The sequence below is a fragment of the Podarcis gaigeae genome, assembly GCF_964106915.1.
Source record: "Podarcis gaigeae genome assembly, chromosome: 6".
Taxonomy (NCBI): Eukaryota; Metazoa; Chordata; class Lepidosauria; order Squamata; family Lacertidae; genus Podarcis; species Podarcis gaigeae.
In genome coordinates, this window is record NC_139682.1 from 21,812,249 (window position 1) to 21,838,471 (window position 26,223).

Consider the following 26,223-nt stretch of genomic DNA (forward strand, 5'->3'; position numbering starts at 1 on the left):
GAGAGAAATCCTATTTTGCAGTTCAGTTTCCCAACACTGAGCAGCAGATTCACATGATTGGGTCTACATTTACTGGTCCATTGATCTGGAAGTGGTCAGAAGGGTGCTGCAACACTCATCTGGCCAAAGGTGGTCAAGAAAAGATGCTGTCTACATCTCTCCTTCATTTCCTTAGGGACGGGTGCACTTTGACCAAGACCAGCACATGGACACACAGACAGTGTGGACTTTGCTTTTCCAGTGCTTTCCCTTGGAAATGAAAGGCTGGAAATTTGATTGCTCCATTAGATTTGTTTCTAGGAATCAAAAACTGGAATAGGAAAGGTGAATGAATGACTAAGCCATTGGTCAGATATTTGGCTTGGCACAAATCTATCATTTGAATTGCCTGGGTTGATGTGTCTCTGCAGCCAGGCCTCAAAAATGTATAAAGGTGAGGGTTTCATCATACCCTCCAACATTTCTCTGATGAAAATAGGGACATCCCATTCATAGAATCATAGAATTATAGAATCATAGAATCATAGAGTTGGAAGAGACCACAAGGGCCATCGAGTCCAACCCCCTGCCAAGCAGGAAACACCATAAGAGCACTCCTGACATATGGTTGTCAAGCCTCTGCTTAAAGACCTCAAAAGAAGGAGACTCCCCCACACTCCTTGGCAGCAAATTCCACTGTCGAACAGCTCTTACTGTCAGGAAGTTCTTCCTAATGTTTAGGTGGAATCTTCTTTCTTGTAGTTTGGATCCATTGCTCCGTGTCCACTTCTCTGGAGCAGCAGAAAACAACCTTTCTCCCTCCTCTATGTAACATCCTTTTATATATTTGAACATGGCTATCCTATCACCCCATAACCTCCTCTTCTCCAGGCTAAACATGCCCAGCTCCCTTAGCCGTTCCTCATAAGGCATCGTTTCCAGGCCTTTGACCATTTTGGTTGCCCTCCTCTGGACACGTTCCAGTTTGTCAGTGTCCTTCTTGAATTATCCATAATGATAATTTTACTATTTGTACCCCACACAAATTACTGGGTTGTCCCAGCCACTCTGGACAGCTTCCAACATATATAAAAACATAATAAAACATTAAACCTTAAAACACTATACAAGATTGCCTTCAGATAGCTTGGGGGTCGAATAACACCACACCCTCTAGCATTTTTCCAGTGAAAATAGGGATATCCTAAACAAAAGCAGGACATTCCGGGATCAAATCATAAACCAGGACTGCTTCTCTAAATCAGGGATGTCCCTAGAAAATAGGGACACTTAGAGGGTCTGTTTCATGGAGGTTGTTTCTGCATTTGAATGCAGAAATAATTTCAGTTGACTTTGTTTCAGTCTACGTGGCTTGATTTGCAATTGATTTCTTGAATTTGAAAAGTGGGACCATGTGTGTTTTTCACAACGTTTTCCATTAGGGTTTCTTTGCCCCTTTTCTTTCCCCCAAAGCATCATGTGTCTTCATGGACAGCTTCCTTCCTTTGTGACCTTTTCAGATTGCTCACTTCAGAATGAGGGCATCTTCCTGGTAATGCTGTCTGAGCATGGTGTTTTTGATGGCATGAATGAACATGGAGAGGCAGTTTCAGTGGCTGCCCTACAATGGTGGAACTCTCTTGTCGTTTATATGCAGACCTTTCACTTTTCCAAGTGCAGTAGAAACTGTTTATAACATTGTCTCTTACTTCTTATCATTTGATTTCTTTGCAGGAAGGAAAATGCCTCTACGTAATTCTGTTGATGGCCGTATACTGGTGCACCGAAGCTCTGCCCTTGTCTGTGACCGCTCTACTTCCCATAATTCTCTTCCCCTTCCTCAGTGTCCTCCCAGCCAGCAAAGTTTGCCCGCAGTATTTTTTAGATACCAACTTCCTCTTCCTGAGTGGCTTGATCATGGCGGCTGCCATTGAAGAGTGGAATCTGCATCGTAGAATTGCACTGAGAATCCTTATGTTGGTGGGAGTCCAGCCGGCCAGGTAACCAATGAAATCAATGAGCTTGTGCTCAACTTTGGGGCCTTCCAGATGTCCTTTTCATTGGCCATTCATGTTCATTTGTCCTCATGGTGCTGTTGGAGTGGTCGCATGCCACCCCACAAAATACTGTCTGCATCTGCAAAGGCATTGGGGTGGTCACACTACTTTATTTCCATTCAGTGCACATCCTGTAACTTCCTGCTGAAACTGCATATTTTTTATACCATGAATTCTGGTTTATTTTTATTTACTTCTGCTGCACTATAGCTTCTCTGAACAGCAATAACGTGGTAGCACTGGGGAAACACCGTAGAACAAATTAAAGCAGAATAAATCCACCACGAATCACTAGGATTGGGCCCGTCCAAATTGGTGTTTTATTGTGGGTGTCCTGCAGCATGTTCTTGACACGATAATCAAGGCTTTTCCTGAAATGGAGTTTTAATGAGAAAGTTAGCTGGAGTGACAATTTAATGGTTAGCAATCGAAGGCTGTCCTGAAGAATTGCTGCTGCCAAGAGGCTGTGTGTTGGATTGCTTCTGCCCTTGGGGAATGCGAAAGAATTCCAATGGAAACTGAAAGGCCTTTTGCACAGGTTTGAGAGTTATACCTTTCCTTCATTGTGCTGTGTCCAAGCATAGGGGAAAGAACTGTTAGAATTCCTGTTCTGTGATTGCAGTCATGGGATTTATGTCTTTCACATGACGGTATATGTTTTGTTTGTTTGTTAAATATTTTTTATTAGGAATTTCAACAAAACATTTTATCAGAAAACATATCATCCTTAATTCCCCCCCTATTTCCCCCCTCCCCATAAAGTAACCTCCCCTCCCCTCCCGACTTCCCTCAGCTCCTCTCTCTGGTTTATCAACAAATGTTATTCTCTGCATGTTACAAAATTGTATAGATCCTTAATTTATCTGACTAGCTATTGTCAATAAAAAGTTTGTGATTGTTTATTCAAAACCCACCAAGGAGTCCAGTTCACTCACATATGTTTTGACTCCACAGAGTGGGAAGTGACGGAGACAGGATGTTTGTGTTACTGTGTTCCGTGAAGTGGGACTATTGTCCTTTGTTCTTTTCCTCTTTGCTGTCTGATGCTAGAGAGGGAGGGAGCCATGTTGCAGTGCTCCGTGTGTGTTCATATGTAAATAAAGTAGATTAGCCAAAATGCTGAGTTGCTGAGGTCTGTCACGCAAGGTGCGCAAACTCCGAGATCCCCAAGTGTGCCGGTGTCGGTTGGCATCAGTCTATGTTCGGGCTGAAGAAAGCTTTTGAACCTCCCGAAAGATCGAACAGGAAGGGAGAGAACATGCCAGTTGGGCATGTGTCTCTGCCAGGGTCCTACTCGAGTGTAGGCTGAACTCCTGACAGGAATATGGATTTTAGCATTAGGGTAAATTCCAAATGAAGTGACTTCCCTTGGCCTCCATGAGGTTTTTCTAGGTGGGGACCACCGGACAGGAGTAGGTCAGTTGGGTAGAGCCAACCTCCAAGCAATGGCATCACAGTCACTTACTGGGATGGTGTAAGGGTGGAGCAAAGAGGCTGTAAGGTTAGGAAGTCACAGGTGGACCTACACCATCCCGACCTCTCTAGTGCCCTGCCCCACTCGCACACTCTTCAGGTAAGCAGGAGCAACATTGCTGCCAGGAGGTTGGCTCCAAGATCCCATCTTGGAGACCAGCTCTGCTGCAGGTCGTTGTGGGAGTGCAGTCAAAAGGCACCCAAAGCTGATCTCTTCTGGAAACACCCAAAGTTCAGGGATTTGGAGGTTTCAAGAATGGACAGGTGCTCTAAAAGATGGTCAGACTGAATGTCTCCCTTCAGGACCTCATATGGGGAGAGGCTCAGTTGAAGAGCTTACTGAGTTCAGAGCTCCAAAACCACTTATCAAAAGAGCAGGGTACTCAAAGAACGATGATTTCCATGTTTATGAAAGAAAAACAACCGTCTGTTTTCTGCTTAACAGAAAAGGGGGTCTGCTAGACTTTAGGTGGGGTTTGAAAGGGTTCCTCATAGTTATACGATAAATGATACCGTGGTACGTTTATTAATTTAGGAATTTGCTTGTTTGTTTAGTATCTTACTAGCTGACCTCCCAGACAAAATGTAGCCTTGTGAGCCATGGGAGGAAACAAAATGGCAGCCAAGTAGTGTTCTCCATCAGCAGGCAAGTTGCTATCAACTATTAAAACTGATCTGCCATGCTTAAGGTTACCATATTTCAAACAGTTTTTGAGCTATTTTTAAGGAAAATCGACTGCAGTATTCCGGATACGTCTGGGAAAGTCCAGACGTATGGCAACCCTAGCCTTGCAGAGTTGGACAGAAGATGTACAGACACACCTTGGAAGTCAAATGGAATCTGTTCCGGAAGTCTGTTTGACTTCCAAGGCGGAGCTTCCAAGTGGCTGAAGGAGCATCCTGCAGTGAATTGGAAGCCACAGAAGCCACGGCAGATGTTCAGCTTCCAAAAATCACTAAAAAACCAGAAACATTCGAGTTTACAGGCGTTCGGCTTCTGAGGTTGCACTGTATATGTAAACTCTTTAGCACTCTCTAAATGCACTATGACCATATGCAGCAGGAGGAGGGTTACTTAGACTGGCCTGTGGGGAAATAAATACACCAAAGCTAATCCAGATAGCTTAAGCAATCTGGATAGCTCAAGTGACCTGTGCCTCTTGCACCAGCCTGCTTTGTTTCTATGGTGTTAGATCTGTCCCCCTCCAGCAGCCCAGTCACCTGCTCCGTGGAATTTGCTGGTGAATTTATTCTGGTGGATCCAGATATTTTTCATGATGGCAGTGCTTCTGTCAAAGGCCTCGGTTAGTGAAAGCATAGTGTTAAAGGTTGGAGTATGGGCTTTAAAGAAAAAAATCATTCCAAAAGTTCCAAACTTTTTAAACTGCTGAATAGAGAGGAAACATAAGTATTTCAGCACTGTGTAATCAGATTAACATTTATCCCAGTTGTACAGGATTGGACTTCTTACAGAATATAACTGAGACAGCTTTGTTCTGATTAATTGTAGGAGGCCTGCCCCTCTCTCTCTCTCTCTCTCTCTCTCTCTCTCTCTCTCTCTCTCTCTCTCTCTCCAGGCTTATTTTAGGAATGATGCTAACAACCTCCTTCTTGTCCATGTGGCTGAGTAACACAGCCTCCACCGCTATGATGCTACCTATTGCAATGGCTGTTCTGAAGAGCCTCTTCGGAGACAAGGAAACATCTCGGGACCTCAAGAGGGAAAATGAGGAAAGCCAAGGTCGGTCTGGTCAGCTCATTTGGGTGTTGCTAATAAAACATGGAGAGGGACGCAGGTGGCGCTGTGGGTTAAAGCCTCAGCACCTAGGACTTGCCGATCGAAAGGTCGGCGGTTCGAATCCCTGCGGTGGAGTGCGCTCCCGCTGCTCGGTCCCAGCGCCTGCCAACCTAGCAGTTCGAAAGCACCTCCGGGTGCAAGTAGATAAATAGGGACCGCTTACCAGCGGGAAGGTAAACGGCGTTTCCGTGTGCGGCTCTGGCTCGCCAGATGCAGCTTTGTCACGCTGGCCACGTGACCCGGAAGTGTCTCCGGACAGCGCTGGCCCCTGGCCTCTTAAGTGAGATGGGCGCACAACCCCAGAGTCTGTCAAGACTGGCCCGTACGGGCAGGGGTACCTTTACCTTTACCTTTAATAAAACATGGCATTTTTGACAAATGTAAAGTCATCTTTTACTGAGGTGTGTTCCAGCGGCATCCATAGGACATTCCACTTGTAAATGCACACATTTCGGGGGGGGGGGGGAATATGCAGTTCCCCTATTGCTCAGAATGGCAACTTTGAGTTTGCTGGAGAAATAAGGTTTGCCACCTGCTTCCCTGTACACCGATAAAGGATATATTTTGTGATAGTCTGTGCCCTGTAGATGGTATTTGTATAAATGTCACATGCTCCTATTGGATGGTGCTAGTGACATCACTCTTTTACATCACACCAACAACTCCACCTTGGTTGCGCCATTTTATAAACGTCCTTTATAAATCTATAGAGATCTAGTGCCTCCCCTCCCATATTAGGGCAGGGCAGGGCAGGGCAGTTAACATGTGATGGCTAGTAAGAGCACATCCGTTTCTGAAAGAGTGCTGGTAAGGATCCTTTCTCCTATTTTCCAATGTGTCTATCTGTCAGGGAATGGCCTGAAGCAGAGGACTGGGGAATGCATTTTCAGGCAGATCAGCTTCTCTTGGAAGAGGAGCTGGAGGGGAAGATTCGCCTCCCTTGTTTCCAGCGGTCTCAGAAGCAGAGAGAGAAACAGATACGGAACAGATTAGACAGGAGTTACCTAGCTATGAGATAATGACAAGAGAAACAGAAGGGAGGGGGCAGATAGCAGACGCCATTAGAGAGTCCCTCCCCACAAACTAGGAGATCCGAACGTTTTAGAGAACAAAGGATGCAGAGAGGAGGAGGGACTTTCCATTGGCGCCTAGGATGTTGCGCAAGACAGAAGGGGGAAGAATTAGAGTAGCCAACTGCTCTCCTTGTGGAGGGATGTGGATTTTTGCTTGCAACCTGATGCCTGAATAAAAAGGACTATAAAAGATAAACTGCTCCTTAATTCTAATCTGTGACGTTACTGAAGGGGGAGGCGGACTCTCCACGCACGACACTGTCCTTTCCTTTCCAGGCCCATCTCTGTCCACAATTTCCTTTACTGAGGCATGCCCTCTCCCACAATAGACATGAAGGCAGGTGGACTTATCTCTTATCTTAGCACTGTAGTGCTTGGATCAGAGATAGGAGATCCCTCTAAGTGTTCCACACCTGACGTCATATGGCATCAGGTGATAGGAAAGAGTGTGCAGTTTACCCAAAACCGGCACATGGGCCAAATTAGGCCTGCATGACAAGTTCTCCATCATACCAACTTGACCACCACCTAAATGTGAATGGTTTCAGTCTGAAGGGGGAAAGGAGGCACACTACGTGTGTGCACCTGAATTCTTTCTTTTCCTTTTAATCCCTCCCCTTTTTTCGTGGTTGTCATGGATCCGAGACACATTTGCGTTGCTTCATTAAGAAATGTCAGTGTTGCTGAATCACTGAAGTGACAATGCAGAAGTCACTGGTCCACTGAACAGTATTAAAACCTGATACAACAGAGCAAACGAGTTCACAGACTTTGACCACTGGGTGCGTTCCTTGTAATGTTCTATCCATCTTAATGTGGGGAAATGGGTAAGAGGAGGGCAGCATTTCCAAATGGAAATTTTTCCATTCGGAACAGTAAGCACCCCAGTGCTTAATGATCCCCATCCTCGACTTCTGCTGAAAACACAATAATATAATAAAGTTTTAAAGGAGGCAAGATCAGACATTTCATCAAGCAAGCGAAACATTTTTTCAGTAAATAAAACAAGCTGATTTTTCTGGAATCAAGAGAAAAAACAAACTCCAAAGTAATGTTTTAGTTAATTAGGAATCATGAAAAATCCAAATACAGCACTTTACTGAAAGCGGCTCTGATTTTATGATGCTGATTTGTTTATTTTGTTTTAAATGTTGATTGTTGATTTTATTGTTTGCCACCCTGCGACTTTTTGAGTGAACAGTGAACAACAAATACTTCAAATAAATAAACTTCCCGGGACTTCCAAGCTCATCACTTTTTAGGGAGTTATTCCTTTGTAGCAGACATGCACACTTTATATAACTTATAAAAAATGCAGTTAGATGGATGTGTTGCTCCATTAGAAAGAAATCCAAAGTGTCACAAAGCAATGACATGTACAGAATGGTAGACATTAACTGGATAGCTATAGATGTATATAATGCTTTGGTACATTGCTCAGGTTCTGCTTTCTCAGTTTGATAAGGGAGCAGGGTGAGACGGAGAGTTGGATGCACCAGCAATTCCTTTCAGCAGCTTATTCTTCTACTTTGAGCCACAACATAGAAATATTCGGGCTGATTTATCACTCTGCTTCCTTTGGCTCCGAAACCTTTCTGTAGGCTTAACTTGTGCTTATGTTAAGACAGCTTTAAGCTGGTAGATCTTTCCGTGCTTCTTGGAAGTGCAGAAATATAAAGCACACTCTACCCTTCACTGGACCAACTTATTTAATTAATTGTGAAATCTTGGAAACTCCAGCTGATCAGTGCAGAATGAGAGACTCAAGAGTGACTCACATGTGTGCGAAGCTACGGCACCAAATGGGTGATTTGGATGCATAAATTAGCCTTTTCGAAGGAGGTATCAGCAGGATGCCTTGAAATTGTACTTTTACCAACCCTGCCAATTGGAAGCAAGTCCTACTGCTGCATATTCTGGCTGTTGGCAGACATACCTGTTCCCCACTTTTTATCCTGCTGTTGCAACTCAACTATGCTGGGATATTTAACTGTTACAATTTAGGAATAGTAGCACCACCTTCTGTCGTTATGACTCTGGAAATGTTTCTCTGTATTTTAAAAAGCTCTTTGGGTATTATTCTTTTTCAGCTTCAGTACATCAGAATAAACTTCACACAGTGCCAACTGAGATGCAGCTTCTAGCAAATGTTGATGAGTAAGTTTACGCAAAGATTTGCATTGGAGAGGAGGACAATGATCACCAAAGTATTCTTCCTCTGTTTCATGAGTATGAACTAAGGCTGTTTACCTGGGAGTAAAGCCCTATTTAACTTCTTCCTGCTTATGTCACTTGCTGCATTCCACCTGTGCTCCAAGGAAGCTATAGCGTTGCTTTAGCATTGCACTAAATTGTAACTATATTGAGTTTATGTCAAGGGACTAAGTTCAATATTGGCTGCACTCAGACCTACCATAATTGGAGGCCTTGAAATCTGACCTGCCAGTAAGAACTGCTAGGCCAGGGACAGAGCCTTTTCAACAATTGCAGCAAGTCTTTGGAAGTACCCTTGGCCTGGTCTCTGAGATATATTTGAAAGCATTTTTGCTCCAGTCCACATTTGGTGAATGTGTTGCTTGGGGGCGGGGGGGGGGGGGGGAGAGAGAATGAGCCACTGCTGGCTTTACATTAATGGCTGATATTGTAAATCGTTATATTTATGGATTGTGGTTTTGATGTTTCTGTGTGCTTCAAAACTTCTTTTTTTTTTTTTTTTGCAAACCACCTTCAGAAGGTTGTGTGCCCTGAAAGGTGGGTTTGGATATTATTTTAATAAGGAATAGCACAATCACATGGTGTCTACTTGAAAGTAAGACCCACTAAAGTCAGGGGCACCGGATTTACAAATCAGTCCCCATACGAAATCCATTGAAGTTGAAAAGTGTCCACTGTTTCATTAAAAAATCTGGTATTATTCCCTCGTAACTGGGTTTAGGATTGCAGCTTGATTAATAAATAAAACTATGCATGAATGGGTTTTAGACTTGTGCCTGCCCCCTCCCATCTCCCATCTTCTGGCGTGGCTGTGAGGAGGAAAATGAACATAATTGTTTTCAACTAGCTGTTTTAACTATGGCTTGTCTGAACAAGTAAAGATCATGCAGCAGATTATAATTCTGGCTTGTTTGGATATAGTATAACTCAAATAACCCCAGTTCCAGGTTCAGACGTAACTAAAACTTTGGTTAGTTGAAAACAGAAGCAAGTGTTTTTGATATTGTTGCCATGCCGGAAGAGAGGGGAAGTGGGGAGCAAACATGTCAATGTAACACTAGACTATTATTTAGAGTCATGTCCAAATGAGGCCATTGTCTACTGTGGCAATGATTCTTCTAGATCTCAAGGTGAGGCCCTTACTAGCCATGCTGCTTTTAAGTATAAATGATCCTGGAAACTCAGCAAACTAAGCATGTGGTCTGCCTCCAAGTTTTGACCCCTCCCCAAGTCCATCCTACTTTAGGATGCACAGATTACCTTTCACAGATGGAAACAAGAGATAATCTGGGTAGATGCAGCTAATTCTGCAGAGGAGAGACAAACTGTACCTGCTGTAGATCCTGTTCCATCAACTGAAGACCAATGAGTCCCCTTGCCAAATTATTTGGCAGATGGGGGGGGGGGAGCAATCAGATACAGAAGCAAAAACAAATAAATGAGCCCTAAGTTATAGGAGAAATGACAAATGTCAAGAGTAGCCTTTTGTAATGTTTTAAAGAAAAGACTTGACAGAGGAGAAGGAAGTCACAATTGAAGTTTCCTCAGACATACAGAAGGAGGAAGAGCACAAGAAGAATGTATGGAAAGGTTTCCTCATTTCGATCCCTTATGCAGCCAGTATTGGTGGAACAGCGACGCTGACGGGAACTGCCCCAAATCTCATTCTTTCAGGACAACTCAAAAGGTATGGAGGGAAAGGGCTTGTGGGGAACTGAACACGCTGGTATTGACAATGGATGTACATGGGGATTTCCCAAGGCTATGGAGCCAAGAACTGCACATGTCTCTGAACTAGTAAAAACGTGACACCTAGGCAAGGACAAAGGAGGAGGAGATCTTTGTGACTATAGTTGTCCCTTTTATACAACACAGACAGATTATCTTCTGCACCCCCTTTGGGAGTCCGTGAGCTGCAGAAAGTGACAATGGTAGCCTCTAGATGTGGTCTTGAATCACAACCGAGATGTTTGTATGACATGCTGGCCTTGGTTGCATATTTCAGATTCTTTCTTCAGTTTATCCAAATGGGTTTCTCCACCTTACATTAATCAGGTTTTCTCCTTCTCGAAGCTTTTTTCCAGGGTGTGACGTTGTGAATTTTGGCTCTTGGTTTGTGTTTGCCTTTCCCTTAATGCTGCTGTTCCTTCTTTTCGGATGGCTCTGGATCTCATTCCTTTATGGATGCATTAGCTTGAGGTACTTTCATGTCTGATTTATTTGTATGGTTTAACATTGATTGAAATTGTGGTCAAAGTAACCAGTTTAGCTGGGTCCTTCTTGGAAATCTGATGGTTTTATGAGGGACCTATCCTTCTTTTGACTTGGGAACACCCCTGTCTTTCAGGTGTACATGTACTCTCTTGTTGCACAAGAAAAACTCTCTGTTCCTGTTTTTGAAAATGCAAATAAATTTTTTAAAAGAAAAAGGAATAAAGAAAAACTAGATGACACAGTGCACTAATGGGGTCATTTCATCAGGGCAAGCATTTTGGCTTGGCAAAACAATATTTCATTGACAGGTCCTTCTTTTTTGCTTTTAAAGTTGGGTGAGGCTCTACATGCTACATCTTAATATTTCTATTTTTGCACTTGAAAAATACAATTTGTGACTTTTTTGCTTGGCCACAAAACTCCAGTTTGAAGATACGCTTTTGAAGACACTGTGTTCAGAAACAAAGGAGTTATTTTTAAAGAAAAAATATCCAAGCAGCTCATACTATAAAAACATACTTCTAACGATAGCTGAATAATATGGAAACTTCATCACATGCACTAAGGCAGAGCTGATAATAAAACTGCTTTCATTTTAATATACATGACTTAAGATAGTTAATTTATAAAGTTTAAATCTATTAAGCAAAGCAACCGTAGATAATAAAGATTATACAGTTCATAAAAAAGAGGGGAAATGTTATAATACCAACAGTCTATGGTTAAGGCAAAGAGTTTCTCTTAATATCATTTCAATTAGAATTCCAACAATAGTTAAATAATTCTAATCTCTCCTCAGATAAGTTATTGCATGCATATTTAACTCATTTCCTTACTCAGAGCTGTTAGACCAGCCTATTTTATGAAGCATTTTGACAGCAATGGTCCTTTCCTATTTTCCCAGTAGTTGACATAAGCACTTCAGCAAGGAAAACAGATAGAGGTGTGTATCAAATAAATTCTGGTGTGGAGAAAGCGGAAAGGCCTCCCTCTTAGTACTAGAACTTGGGCATCCAATAATACTGAATGTTGGAAGATGCAAGATGGATGAACGAAAGTACTTCTCCACACAGCACCATATAGTTAAACTATAGAATTTGCTCCCACAGGAGGTAGAGATGGCTACCAGTTTGGTTGGTTTTAAAAGAGGATTGGACAATTTCATGGAAGATAAGGCTGTCCTCCACCTGCACTGTCAGAGGTTGCATGCCTCTGAATACCACTTGCTGAGAATCATGGATGAGGAGAGCATTGTTTGCCCTCAGGTCCTGCTGGCAGGCCTCCCATGGGTTGTCCTCTGTGAGAAGGGAATGCTGGATTAGATGGGCCAATAGCTTCAGTGCTGGGTGGTCTAGACAGTTCTCCCACACAGGGTGCTGAGCCGAGGGGGTGCAAAATTGAGATGACCCATAATTGAGAAGATCCATTTGGGGGTGCTAAATTTCAGCTCCATATATGGTGTCATATTACGAAAGACTACCCAAGTCTGGCCCTGAGTAGCTTGATCCAGAAGGGCTCCTCTTATGTTCTTATGGGATATTTTGGTGGTCTTCATGAGCACCAGACCTTTGAGGCCCACCCTTTCCCCTTGTGAATTCACATCAGATGCATTCTCTCACAAGATCACTGCAGAGGTGTCCTGACCACTGAGTTGGTGATCTCATTGCCCCAGAAATTTCTCAGCCTTGTCACAAATGACCTTAAGGCGGTGTATATTGGTACAGATTTGTTGAGGTCTACAGAGTTTTGCTAATTTGTTGTAATGAGAGCAGGGTTCAAAGAATAAGATTTTTTTTAAAAGAGGTGTTCTGTTGATAATTCTACTAGTTACTGAATTCCTGGGATATTTCGACCTGGCTGTTTTGCACTTGCACCATTCAGGGATTTGTGCATGTCATTGCACGGTATGGGACTTGTGTTCCGTATTTTTCCAGGAATGATGCTTTTTACTGTAGCTGTTACGTAGGTTAAGATATAAAGTCCGTAGCTGGAAGTTTGGCCAAGAACAGGTTACATTTGACAGGGATTAAGCTTCAGTGATTTCATAAAACAATGTGTTAATCAGTAATTGAGCAGTAACATGGTTTTATTGTAAATCTTTTGCTAATCTGGGTACTTACAACTTGCTTTCCAACTTCGCCATATTCCTTCACTTGCAGTATTTAAAACAAGAGGCATTGCTAGAGTTTGTTTCGGGGTAATTTTTTTGGTGGTGGCACAGAGATTATGAGCCATTTTTGTTTATTGTGCACTTTACACTGTTGTTGTTAACATGCATTTCTGACATCCCATAGCCTTCTTTTAAGCCTGCAATGCTATAGTAATTCCAACAAATATATGGCTCATTGAAGTGCCATTATTCTTTCCATCTGCGAGATGAATAGTACCTTCAGAGCTACAATTTAATTCAGAAACTCAATGCAGGAGAATATACTGCTGTTGCATTCAGATTCTGCTTACAGGCTTCCTATAGGTAGCTGGTTGGCCACAGGATGTTGGACTAGATAGGTCTTTGGTCTCATCCAGCAGGGCTTTTCTTATACTCTTATGAAAGTGTAATAATTGCATTATGTACCACTATTAGTAATTTATATAATACTTTTATTGGTGTGTAAAACTATATATAGTCCATCTTGCTGATCCACTCAGCAGGATATATAAGTCACTGTCCCCATTTACACATGGCAAACTGAGGTCTGATGAGTAGGGATTTGAATTCGGGCCTCATAAGTGAAATTCCAAAACTATGTGCACTGGAATACTGTGGATCTCATTTCTGTTCTGTTTGTTGAATTGTTTTTAAAGGAACTGATGCTTAAGGCCTTTAAAAAAAAAAAATTGAAAACGGGGTAAGAAAAAACCAAAACCATACAATGCAAATAGATTTCCTCCTGCAACCTCACTTTTTAAAATCAAAGACTCAAAGTAGATGCCAGTTTGCCCAAAGAATCAAGCAAGTGACCCTTTCCTTCAGAATTCTGTTCATAGTCTTATGTTTGACTGGTTCGCAAACATTGGGTACACTTTATGTGATTGATGGAATCAAACTAGCTTTGTAGGTTTAATGAAAATCTAAGCAGTGCTAGAAATGTATTAAGCAGCATGACACTGTTAACCTGAAAACAGTTCAAGATGAAATTGTCCTTCATATGGACTGCTAATTGTGTGAGGTGGGTGGAGGAGATGGCAGGTCAAACTGCAGATGGGCACTGAAGTTGCCTACTAAAAAAGGCTGAGCCTCACAGAAGCACATTAGTATTTCAGCCTCTGAGCCTCAAAATTCCTTATGCTTTGTTTCATCATCAGTGGCACATTTTGCATAATTACTCGCTTGTTTTCTGGCTATTCTAACACCTGAAAAATGGAGCTGTCCTATTTTTTGACATCCTCTCTGAATAAGAAACCTAACAATAGCTATCTCTAGAGAAGGTGCACGGAGGCGATGAATTACTGCAGAAGACAGAATGAATTTGCCCTGATTTTTAAGACAAATCATTCCTATGAATGCATGCTCTGGTGGTTCTTCTGTGACTGCGAGAGATGTGTCTTTTGCATAATGCCAAGAAGATGAAGTTATCTTTGATTACAGGATGAGAATTTGGGAACACAGAATGGGTTATTGTGTTGTGCGAAACTGACCAATAAATAAAAATAGTTAACTGTCTTTCCTAGCAAATGGTCCTAAGGTAGTGTACAATTCTAGCTAGTTTAATTTTTTTATTGCAGTTTCTTAGTGGTGGTACATTTAAGGATGAAACTGAAATCACATTAAGGGGATAAAACTGAAACCACAAAACGGAGAGTAAAAACTGGAACCTTCAAACAGCAGAAGGAAATTATGCAGCCAAAAGCCCTCCTGAATGTAACGACCTTAAATCCATTTATAAGCTTTCTGCAAAATAGTTTGATTCAGTAATATTTATGAATGAGAGTGCCTGAGGTCGTGTGAACAAAGCATTTTTTCCCTCCCTTGTTGTTGAGCTGGAGAAAAAAGAAATCGGAGATCAGAGCTGATGCAGAAGCCAGAGCCAGGACAGTAATAAGGGATGATTATCGGAAGCTGGGACCAATAAAGTAAGTCACAATGAAAGCAATACAAGACTCAATCAACTATGTTTAAACCTGACTGTGGGGTGGAGAAATGGCTTTGGGCGGGGGAGGCAGAATTTGCTGGGGGAAATTGGTGTGTGTCTCTATGTGTGCGTGAAGGGTTCAGCACCCTCTTCTCCCATCTGCTAATTCTCTCCTACACACACACACACACACACACACACACACACAGAGGTTATTTCATCAAATTCAGATTTGGGCGCGCACATTCACTAAGGTAGCATTTGGTTCCACTGTGTATGATAATTAAATAAGTGTGTGATATTTCTTTTGTTTGTAGTCTGGGGTCAGTTTCCTTAGTTCATGGATGGCTATTCCATGGCCTTCCAGGTACCATATTTTTTGCTCTATAAGACTCACTTTTTCCCTCCTAAAAAGTAAGGGGAAATGTGTGTGCATCCTATGGAGCGAATGCAGGCTGCGCAGCTATCCCAGAAGCCAGAACAGCAAGAGGGATCACTGCTTTCACTGCGCAGTGATCCCTCTTACTGTTCTGGCTTCTGAGATTCAGAATTTTTTTTTTCTTGTTTTCTCCTCCAAAAACTAGGTGCGGCTTGTGGTCTGGTGCATCTTATAGAGCGAAAAATACGGTATTTATGGATTCCAGTCCACACCATTCCTCACCATTAGACATGCTGGTTGGGGCTGATAGGGGTTGCAACAACCCCAAAGTTTTGTTTTTCTGCATTTTATCGTTTACCATAGGATAAGCATTTTTCTTGTTTGTTACAAACACCATAGCTTTCAACTTCTTCCGCCGCAGCTGAAAGAAAGTTTAGCTCAGGCCATACCTCTGAAGCAAATCCTAAATTGCAGAGTCAACTGGAGACTTTACAGTTGATGATGGGCTGCTTAATTACTTCTGCTAAATTATTTATGCAAGGAACAAACTTATTCTCTAATTAGCCAGTCTAGTGCATTTGGAAGCATTTGTAGCACACTCACGAACAGTCCCAAAGACAAATGAAGCACTGAAGCCATGACAGGAGTGAGCCAGCAGTAAATTACACCAACGAGTTGGAGTTAACTCTTTTTTTAAAGCAAAAACACGCTCTGCACAGGAGTGTAAGGCCTAAGGAGCATAGCAACCCATCTCCAGCAGGTCTTGCTCCCATGAAGCAGTTGCTGAAACTGAAGCTGCCCACCTCCCCACAGCTGCAGAAGTCTCCTCTTATCCAGGGTTTTCTCCAAACAATCTGATACTGCACCTGCATGAAGCTAACTTTGCCTCCACTCTTTTCATGCCTCTCCTGGCTCTGGGAGACCAGTGGAGAGGAGAGCTGGAAACAGCAGGAGGGGGAGACACCCGTACCTCTTCACCAGCCAGACTCATCTCTGCTTCTTGGGCTCCCTCCTCTCCAGCATCCGCTTCTACTGCTGATTCTGGACTGCTTTCTGCCACCGACTCCCCCTGTTCATTGAGCACTGTTACCTCGTCAGCTTTCGACACTTCTTCCCAGTCTTCTCTCAGTTCTCCCTCTGACCACTCATCATTATTCCACCACCAATCCCTCAGATCTGAGCCTTCTTTCATGCTTCCTCCCACCATTCCTCTGCAGCCAATCAGTCCATGACAAGATGTCATGAATGATCATTTATGTAGTCTCTGTGAGAGATAGAAAAGTTGCATGCAGATTGCAAGGGGGAAATTAAGAGGATTTGGCTTTCTAAATCATTTAGTGTTTTGTTTTGTTTTTGCATATCACATTAAAGCCGGCAATTTATTTTTAATTTTTTTATTATGAAATTTTTATTTAGATTTTCTGTCATACAACTGAAAAGAGAAAGAGAAATAATACATAACAGAAAAGAAAGATTAAATCATTATACATTAAATCATTATACAATATCCCAAAAGAAAAAAACATAAACAAAATAAAACAAACCCACCACCCTGTTTAGCGTCCCTCAAACCACTACTCGTCTTGTCTGGAATCAATTTTACCCTTATCACTGCATTCTGATTGTTTTTATTTTCTCCATATACATATATATCTCTTTGATAGATTATTGTTTTGATGCATTTACATTCTTAGTCTAAGCATATTAGCATGTATTTTTAAGAGCAGTATTTTGCCAAAGCATTGCCATTCAATTTTTAGTTTTTTATTTGACTGCTGTCGTATAGATGCTGTTAATTTAGCCAATTTTAAATATTTGTTTAATTTAAGAATCCATTCCTCCTTGGTAGGTAGCTCTTTAGCTTTCCATTTAGATGCTATTACTATCCTAGCTGCAGTGGTCACATATAAGAAAATTCTTTTTTTTTTATTTCGGTATTTCTTTTCCTACTAGGCCCAGTAAGTAAGCCTCTGTTTTTTTCATTAATAGGATTTTAAGCATTTTTTTCAACTCCTCATGTATTTCTCCCCAGAAGTACTTAATTGGGGTGCAACTCCACCACATATGCATTGTTGTTCCAGCTTCCTTGTTGCATTTCCAACAGAGGCTGGATTTCAGTTTATAGATTTTTGCTAATTTGACTAGTGTTAAATACCACCTGTAGAACATTTTGATGAAATTTTCTTTTATTGTACTACAGGCGGTAAATCTTATATTTTCCTGCCAAAGTTTCTCCCATTGCTCTAAATATATTGTATGGCCAAAGTCTTGCGCCCATGTAATCATTGTCTCTTTCACTTCCTCGTCAGTCAGGTCCAGATTTAGCAAAAGATTTTAGATAGTAATTTTTTAAAAAATAGTGTTTCATACATTAATGAATTCTCTTTAGCGAAGCCTTTCTTCGAGTCCGAATTAAAGACACTTCCAAGTTGTATATCTTGCCATCTGTCGGAGACATAATGCCTTATTTCTTCATATGGTCTTATTCTTAATTTACCTTGATCTTCCATTATCAAATCTCTATATGCTGCCCATTCCTTGTTCATGTTTAGTTTTTTCATGGCATGGGTTTCTAGAGGTGAGAGCCACCATGGTATCATTGGCTCCAGTCTTGATTTGTACTTGCTCCAGACTTTAAATAATGCATTTCTAATTAAATGAAATTTATGGGCTAAATCATTTAGTGTTAACCAGTCCTTTCTTTTTCAGATATAGTCGGTGCTAACCATTTCTTAAAATGGCACTTTCATTAGCTGTTACTGTATTTGAGCACTCACAAATAACCGGAGCCTGTAGACCTAGTTAAGTCTCCTTGCTAGCATCAGTGAAACGGTTTGTTGTGTTCACTGATGTGAACACTGTTTACTGCTGACCAGTCTGTCCTGTCAATCACCATAGTCTTGTGGCAGCCTAAAAACTGACAGATGTATTGGGTCGTAAGTCTTCATGGACTAGCGTTCATCTCTATGACAAGTTTTGTTGTTGTTTAGTTGTTTAGTCGTGTCCGACTCTTCGTGACCCCATGGACCAGAGCACGCCAGGCACTCCTGTCTTCCACTGCCTCCCGCAGTTTGGTCAAACTCATGCTGGTAGCTTCAAGAACACTGTCCAACCATCTCATCCTCTGTCGACCCCTTCTCCTTCTGCCCTCCATCTTTCCCAACATCAGGGTCTTTTCCAGGGAGTCTTCTCTTCTCATGAGGTGACCAAAGTATTGGAGCCTTAGCTTCAGGATCTGTCCTTCCAGTGAGCACTCAGGGCTGATTTCCTTAAGAATTGATAGGTCTGATCTTCTTGCAGTCCATGGGACTCTCAAGAGTCTCCTCCAGCACCATAATTCAAAAGCATCAATTCTTCCTTATGGTCCAGCTCTCACTTCCATACATCACTCCTGGGAAAACCATAGCTTTAACTATATGGACCTTTGTTGGCAAGGTGATGTCTCTGCTTTTAAAGATGCTGACAAGTTTACTGGTCCACAAAAGCTTATGCCTTAATAAAGTTGTCCTTGCTAGGGCAGATGGGAGCTGTAGCTAAACAATATCTGGGGGGCTATAGATTCCCCACACTTGCCCTAGACAATCTGAGTGTGGAGTACAAGCAGAGCATCCTCTCTTCTCTGCCCTTTGAGAGCTGCTAAACAGATCCTGCTCATAGTTCCATCAATTAATTATCCAGTCATGGACCTTCAGAATAGGACCTTCTTACCAGTTGCCCCAACCCCTCTGGGAGGTGGCATGCTTGGCTACTATCATTGGCTACTTTTAGAAAAGTAACAAAAACTCATCTGATAGTCTTTGAGACTATTATCTGATAAAACTGCTGCAGGCTGATTTTAGTTGTTGATTTTGTTCTTCTGTTTTATCTGTTACAAAGGTTGCATTCTCTCTCCCCCCCCCCTTGCAAACTGCTGTATTTTTTTTTTTTAAGCATCACATAACTATCGCAAAATAAAGAAATCGGGTGAACCTGAACATATCTGGGGGAAAAGCACTTTTCACCCTTGGTGGATATTATGAAAGATTAGTGTCCACTGAAGCATTCATGTCACTATAAACCAGCAACCTGCAAAATATCATTGTAAGAATCAAAGGCCCTTTTTTCCATTCTAAGAGCACAGAAAGTCTATTAAACCAGCCATGGCCAATTTGATTAGCAACTCCAGATTTCTTCCAAATGGTTTATGTATCTCTTGTTCCTTAAATCTAATGTTTTGTTTTGTAATTTGGTTCCTAACCTTCTCTTGTTATGTAAAACCAGGAAGAGAAGAGTACAATTTAATGATGCCCTATTATAAGGTAGCTTTCTCATCCTATTCCGTCCTCAACTTCCAAAAATTGAGATTTCAAATTACTGTTTCATGATTTTCTGTTTGTGGTTAGAATGTCACACACACACACACACACACACACACACACACAACTAAGGCAGCCAGGGAAGGGGGCAGGCTCTGTCCTACCTCCCTCTCTCTCTCTCTCTCTCTCTCTCTCTCTCTCTCTCTCTGTGTGTGTGTGTGTGTGAGAGAGAGAGAGAGAGAGAGCGCCTGAAATGGGCTAAAGTCTGTGGTCATTGAATCTTGAAACCTCCCACAAATGATCACTCTTCTGCTTTCTATCACATTCATCGTTGTAAAAAACACACACCACACTATCAAGTTGAGCAACCATGTGTTTCTTCTTATTGCATGATTTACTAGTTATAACATGGGAGGCCCAAGTTGTTAACCCAAATGCCTGTGGAGATATGTTGAAACACAAATATCTTCTCCTATGTATCTTTTACAATTCCCCTCTATGAACTTTAGCAATAGAAAAATTGCTGCCTCTTGGGTTATATTTTAATTTTGGAAATGTGTATCTAGCCCAAGGCCACTTCTGCATTTTGTTCTGAAACAATCAAAATTCCCTTTTGCTCTTTTCTGCGCAACACTGCTAGCCTTCCTCAGATTTCCACCTACTGGCCACAGTTGAGCTCATCCTCAGGCAAGATTGGGGGAAATGATGTCTTCATTACAATGACTCGCTGAATTTCCTTCCTCTACAGGTTTGCTGAACAGGCAGTATTTGTACTTTTCTGCTTATTCGCAATCCTGCTATTCTCCAGAGACCCTAAGTTCATTCCAGGCTGGGCAAGCTTGTTCACACCAGGGTGAGAAATTTATTTCTGTATATTTCTGTCGGGCCTTTGTTCTCCATCCTGCCTTCCACACAAAACTCCCCCCCCACCAGCATTAATGTTTCATTTAAATGTTCGTCTCAAGGGATTCTCTCAGTTTTGGTTTTTTGCCTGGGGCAGACATAGTATTCTCAGTCCCCTAATCTTGGGAGATGGTTGTGGTTGTGGGTCTCTTTGATCAGTAGTCAATCCATCAGTGATCAATAGTCAAATTGAAGCTGGTTAACCTTCCTGAGAGACATGTGCTTTCTCTTGCTTCTCTCTTCAGGTTGCATTTTCAAGGCCTACAGTTAGTTTTCTAGTAGAACAGTTGCCTAGTTTAGGATTGTAACTCACAGATTAAAAACAGATTTACAAATTGTGAGTGTACCTGAAGATAGATAGAAGCTGCCTCAGGCTGTGTACACATTGCCGTTTAGTCTGGCTCTGGTGTGCTCCCACCTCTGTTTTTCTGAATTTGCATCATATTACCCAAGATGCAGAGCTACCCTGTAGTTTCTTGGAAAATACTGCTGTTCCGTGCATTTCCCCACAAACCAGCTTCAATCCAAATGGAGAACTCAAGGCCACATTCACATCACAGTTAAGCTGAGGTGTGCACATTTGGGAGCGCATGTGCAGATGACAGCAGAAACTGAACAGGTCATGTGCCTTGGATGAAGACACCCCTGCTCTTTCTCTGGTGCGTACAGTCATGTGTATATATGACCTGAAACACAGTAGGGGAATCAACCTCTAGAACTCTAGCCAACCTCAACCTCTAGCCACTAATGTGTACATACGACTTTTGCACAGAGTCAGACCATTGGTCCATCAAGCTCAGTATTGTCCACATTGACTTGCGGTGGCTCTCCAGGGTTTCAGACACAGAGAGTTGCATCCACACTTCCATCTGACCCACTCCTTCCTCCGGAGGAAACCTACGGTTTAGCACTGAATCGGAACCAATGGCAATTGGGCCTTCTGCAGATTGCTGTTTGTTCCGATTTAGCACTAAAGAGCAAGTCTTCTGGGGGAAGGCAGTGGGCAAAGGCAACATCACTCATCACCTAGAAAGCTTGGGACAAGTGGAAAGCTGTTAGGACCTGTGTTTTCTAGGCATGGGAGGAGTAGAATTGTGGACGAGCCCAGAGTAATTCTTAGCACTCCCTGGTGATTCCAGGAATCGAGTCTGGGATATCTTCATGCAAAGTCACTGACCTTGGTCTCCTTTGACAAATGTTTCTTCTCTTCCACCACTTATTCTTGAAATTCCCCCTCCCTCCCTGTTAGGTTTGTCACTGATGCTGTTACTGGAGTCACAATAGTGACAATATTGTTCTTCTTCCCATCGAAAAGGCCATCCCTTAAATGGTGGTTTGACTTGAAAGGTAAGCTTCTGGCTTTTGAAACCCTTTGACCCAGTTCTTCTGCTTTCTGTAGAATTGATTATAAAACTAGCCTTCAACAAGCACTAGGTACAGGGTCACTAGGTCACCATTTCCTGAATGACTCACTTCTAGAGGAGCTTAAAGATCACTCATACAAGGAAGAGAGCAGAGGAATAAGACTCATCTGCTGGCTCCTGATGTCCCAATGGGTCCCAACCAAGCATTAAAATACTCATCCTCTTTTCTTTTTAGAAAAGGGACACAGATATTCATCCTTTTCTGGTGCTGATTGGGAGATTCTCTCCCTGCCTAACAGTCCAAGGTTCTCCAAACACCATCTACTGCCCCCCATCTATACGTCCCTGGTGGTATCTTTTCTGCCTGTGAAGTGCTTCATGGTATGAAATAAACCAATGTGCTCACAGACATCTGGAACATTGGTACACAGATGAAGATTATGTGACTTGCTTGCTGTTCAACAAAAGCACAGCATATGAGGACTTGAGCAATTGCAAGGAATAGCTCTATAAAGGGTTAAGAGAGAAAAGTGGAAGCTATCTCTTGTTCAGCCTTCATGTGTTAATAAGGCCTCTCTTGTGAAATAGGGTACCTTGCTTTGCAAAAAAATCCTTTTATGACCTTTTATGGATGAGATCTGGGTTTTCCTTTACCATACATCTCACAATCTTTGAGCTGCGAGTAGAAAATTAACGTTGCAGTTAACTTAGATCCAAAGTGCAAATGAAAGGGGGAGGGGGATGTCCAAATATTGCTGGACTACAGCTCCCATCATCCCTAACCACTCCCCTTGCTGGCTGGGTCTGATGGGAGTTGGATCTGGGTCTGATCTGGTGGGCCACTACTTCCCCCTCCCTGCCTTAGGCTGCGATCACAAAGTTTGCTAATTTCTCTCTATGTTCTCAAACCTCTTTGTCTAGCACCGAACACAGAGAACCAGCCCTTGCTGACTTGGAGAAAAGCCCAGGAAAGTGTACCATGGAATATAATCCTATTGCTTGGAGGAGGTTTTGCCATGGCAAAAGGATGTGAGGTATGTTGTTAGAATGCAGCCTGTAAAATAATAATAATGCACCACTTTCCTTCTTTTCTAAAGGAACTGGGTTGCTGTTGTTTTTTAGGGCACCTGTCACAGACTGGCTGGATGCAGAGGAGTGGTGGGAGGCACTAGCTGGTGAACCCCCAAGGGAACCCAGGGGAAGAAGGCTCAAAGCCAGGGGATTGTTGGTGGGACAACAATGAGTGGTCAGAGGGAGAAGAGGGGGAGAGCAGACTGGGAGGAGGAGGTAACGGAAGCTGAAGAGGCAACAGGGTTTAGTGAGCAGGAAGAGGCTATGGCAGAGGGCAGTCCAGAATCTGAATCTGAAGCAGAGGCTGGAGAGCCTCCCCCTCCTGCTGTGACCAGCTCCCCTCCACCCTAGTCTCCCAGAACACTGAGAGGAATGAAGAGGGCAGAGCAAAGAGAGATAAGGTGAAGGAGCCTCAGGTTCCTGGGGAAGGAGCTGGGGGAGGAATTTTCAAGAGCGGTGAGAACGCAGGGAGCTTCAGTCCTCGCAACTGTCTCCTTGGGGCAAGACCTTTGCTGTGTTGGTTTCTTTGAATTAAAGAGTTAACTTCTCTGAAACCAGGTGTTTTATTGCTGAGCTGCTCCAGACTTTGGCTACTGACAGCATCATGACACTTGATTACTGCAGAATAAGCTACATGCTACTTTGCATGCATGTTTGCATTCATGTGTGTGACTAATTCGGAGCATGGCCAGCTCTCTTTTTTTAACCATTCTTACACACATACACAATGTTCTGGAAAATGGCCGCTTACCTGGAAATCTTGAGGAGTGATGGTTTGTGGGCTCAGCATGGCTGCAGTGTGGCCCAGAGCCATTTTACATCACTGGTTGTTGAGGGAATACACTTCCTTCTTCCCCCCATGGCCATGGGTCAGCTGACTGGGGACCATTTTCAAACGAGCCTATCAGGAGGCTGCCTGGAGGTGAGGTTGTGGCAGCAGACCTGAAATATGATTTGACCTGCATCATAAGGCGACACTCAACCTAGGGCCAGCTCAGCCCTCTCATCTGCCAGTTGGTGGGCTGTTTGATGCCAGATACATACCCAATGCCTTCGCCAAAGTCTACTTAAAATGCTGTGGCCTACTTCAACCCAAGTGGAGGTTTCTTCCTGTGGTAAATGATAGCTTTGGTGGGGGTGATTTTAATCAAGACTAGAGCCAATCCCACCAGCCTGTTTGCACTGCACTGCTATTGACAGGAGATCAGATAAGCCCCACAGATGACTACTGCATTTAATGTAATGTGTAGTTTGGGCCTAAGTGCTAAAACAAGCAGGACTTTCAGATGTGGAAGAGCCTTGGTGAGTTGATTTGCCTGCTCATTTTCACATGCTAAAGTGACCAAGTAGTGTTTTCACATTTTATCACCCTAGGAAACATTACGAAACTAGGGTTTTCCAGGATGTGGTCACAATCTTAGTATCCTCGCAAGACCAAATTCACCACATAGCATTTGAGGAGAAAGTCATCTTGTGGTGAATGTTCAGCTTCAAAAATGGTCGGTCATGGGAGTTGGCTTTCATTTGCAGTAGATTTGTGTTTTAAGAGGACAAATGTCCGACAGCTCATACAAGCTGACAAAACTACTGCAGAGGAAGCTCTCTTATGCTGTGATAGCTTGACCATTGGTACCATACTGCCAGTGCTAAGGAAGATTTTGCCATGTGTGGAGCATACATGTGGTAGTTTGGGTATTAAAATGGTGCCTGGGGGAGGGTAAATTTCAATTGCAAGTGAAATGATCTGTTCCTGAGATATCATGTCATGACGAGAGCTGAAAAACACAGGAAAAAATCAGCCACCATAGAATCACTTGTGCAAACTGTGATTGTTTTTATATGTATGTTTTTAGTATGTTGTTGTTTTAATTTTTAATCATGTTGTTTTAACAATGGTGTATTTGCTTCCCTGGGCTCCTTTAAGAGGATGGGTGGGCTTTAAATTTAACAAACACATAATTTTTCTACCCTGCTATAGGAGTCTGGCTTGTCTATCTGGATTGGAGGCCAGCTTGACCCCCTGGAGAACCTCCCTCCTGCTGTAGCTGTTATTCTCATTACGGCAGTGATTGCGCTATTCACAGAATTTGCAAGTAACACAGCCACAATCATAATCTTCCTGCCTGTCCTGGCAGAACTGGTAAGGGGCATATGCATACCTTTCAATCAAGGGGTTAAGTTAAAGGTATGAATGTGAATGAATGTTTATTATTACAGCCAAACAACCAAGCATACTAAGTTAAGGGTAGAGTGGCCATTGCTGCTATTGAGAGAGAAAGAGCTGAGAGAGAGAGAGAGAGAGAGAGAGAGAGAGAGAAATATATATAGGCAATTTACCACATATGTTGATTTATATGTATAGATGCAGATTTAGACATAATTATTATAATGTAAATAGAAATTCGGATGCGGGTGGCGCTGTGGGTTAAACCACAGAACCTAGGACTTGCCGATCAGAAGGTTGGCGGTTCGAATCCCCACGACAGGGTGAGCTCCCATTGCTCGGTCCCTGCTCCTGCCAACCTAGCAGTTCGAAAGCACGTCAAAGTGCAAGTAGATAAATAGGAACCGCTCCGCCGGGGAGGTAAACAGCGTTTCCATGTGCTGCTCTGGTTTGCCAGAAGCGGCTTAGTCATGCTGGCCACATGTCCCGGAAGCTGTACGCCGGCTCCCTCGGCCAATAAAGCGAGATGAGCACCGCAACCCCAGAGTCGGCCATGACTGGACCTAATGGTCAGGGGTCCCTTGACCTTTTAAATAGAAATTAATCTCACCAAAGCGGGGAAGATTTGACCTGGGTGACCAGCATGCCTGTTCTGTCTGCTATCCAAGTGCTAATGGGCAATTTCAAGGCTCCCCCTGCTCTTTCTTCTTATGGTTCTTTGAACTGGACTTGGGCAGGACAGCTCTTCAAATAGAGGACACCTCTGAGTAGAAGACTCTTTAAATAACTCTTTGGATATAAGGTATTCCTTAGCAAGTTGAACACATGGCTCACCCTAATCTTGGGTGGTAGGAGGAAGGTTGGCCTATATCATCATTATCATCATCATCGTCGTCTAACATTGTGTATGCCATCAAATGCCAACAGTGTCCTTCAGCTCTCTATATTGGACAAACAGGCCAGACCTTACGCCAAAGAATAAACGGACATAAATCGGACATCAGGAATCACAAGACAGAGAAACCAGTAGGAGAACACTTCAATCTCCCAGGACATTCTATACAAGATCTCAAAGTAGCTGTTTTACTACAAAGGAATTTCAGAAATAGACTGGAAAGAGAAGCTGCTGAATTGCAACTTATCACCAAACTTAAAACCATGGAGAA

General features: G+C 42.7%; 1 protein-coding gene across 4 annotated transcripts in view; it reads left to right on the top strand.

Moving 5' to 3' along the window:
* The window catches only part of SLC13A3 (solute carrier family 13 member 3), a 44,262-nt gene that overhangs the window by 11,983 nt on the left and 6,056 nt on the right, over positions 1 to 26,223 (top strand). For 3 of the 4 annotated variants that reach the window (XR_014566079.1, XM_083746235.1, XM_083746237.1), the window contains exons 2-11: positions 1,714 to 1,979; positions 5,087 to 5,250; positions 8,471 to 8,537; positions 10,096 to 10,281; positions 10,668 to 10,793; positions 14,790 to 14,882; positions 20,304 to 20,408; positions 21,708 to 21,805; positions 22,744 to 22,856; positions 24,872 to 25,033. Coding sequence is in view for 3 of the 4 variants with exons in the window: in XM_083746235.1 (XP_083602361.1) it covers positions 1,714 to 1,979; positions 5,087 to 5,250; positions 8,471 to 8,537; positions 10,096 to 10,281; positions 10,668 to 10,793; positions 14,790 to 14,882; positions 20,304 to 20,408; positions 21,708 to 21,805; positions 22,744 to 22,856; positions 24,872 to 25,033 (1,380 nt within the window). In the remaining variant the exon portion in view is untranslated. Of the gene's footprint in view, positions 1 to 1,594; positions 1,609 to 1,713; positions 1,980 to 5,086; positions 5,251 to 8,470; positions 8,538 to 10,095; positions 10,282 to 10,667; positions 10,794 to 14,789; positions 14,883 to 20,303; positions 20,409 to 21,707; positions 21,806 to 22,743; positions 22,857 to 24,871; positions 25,034 to 26,223 lie in introns of those variants that run through there. The other variant, XM_083746236.1, reaches the window with a different exon arrangement.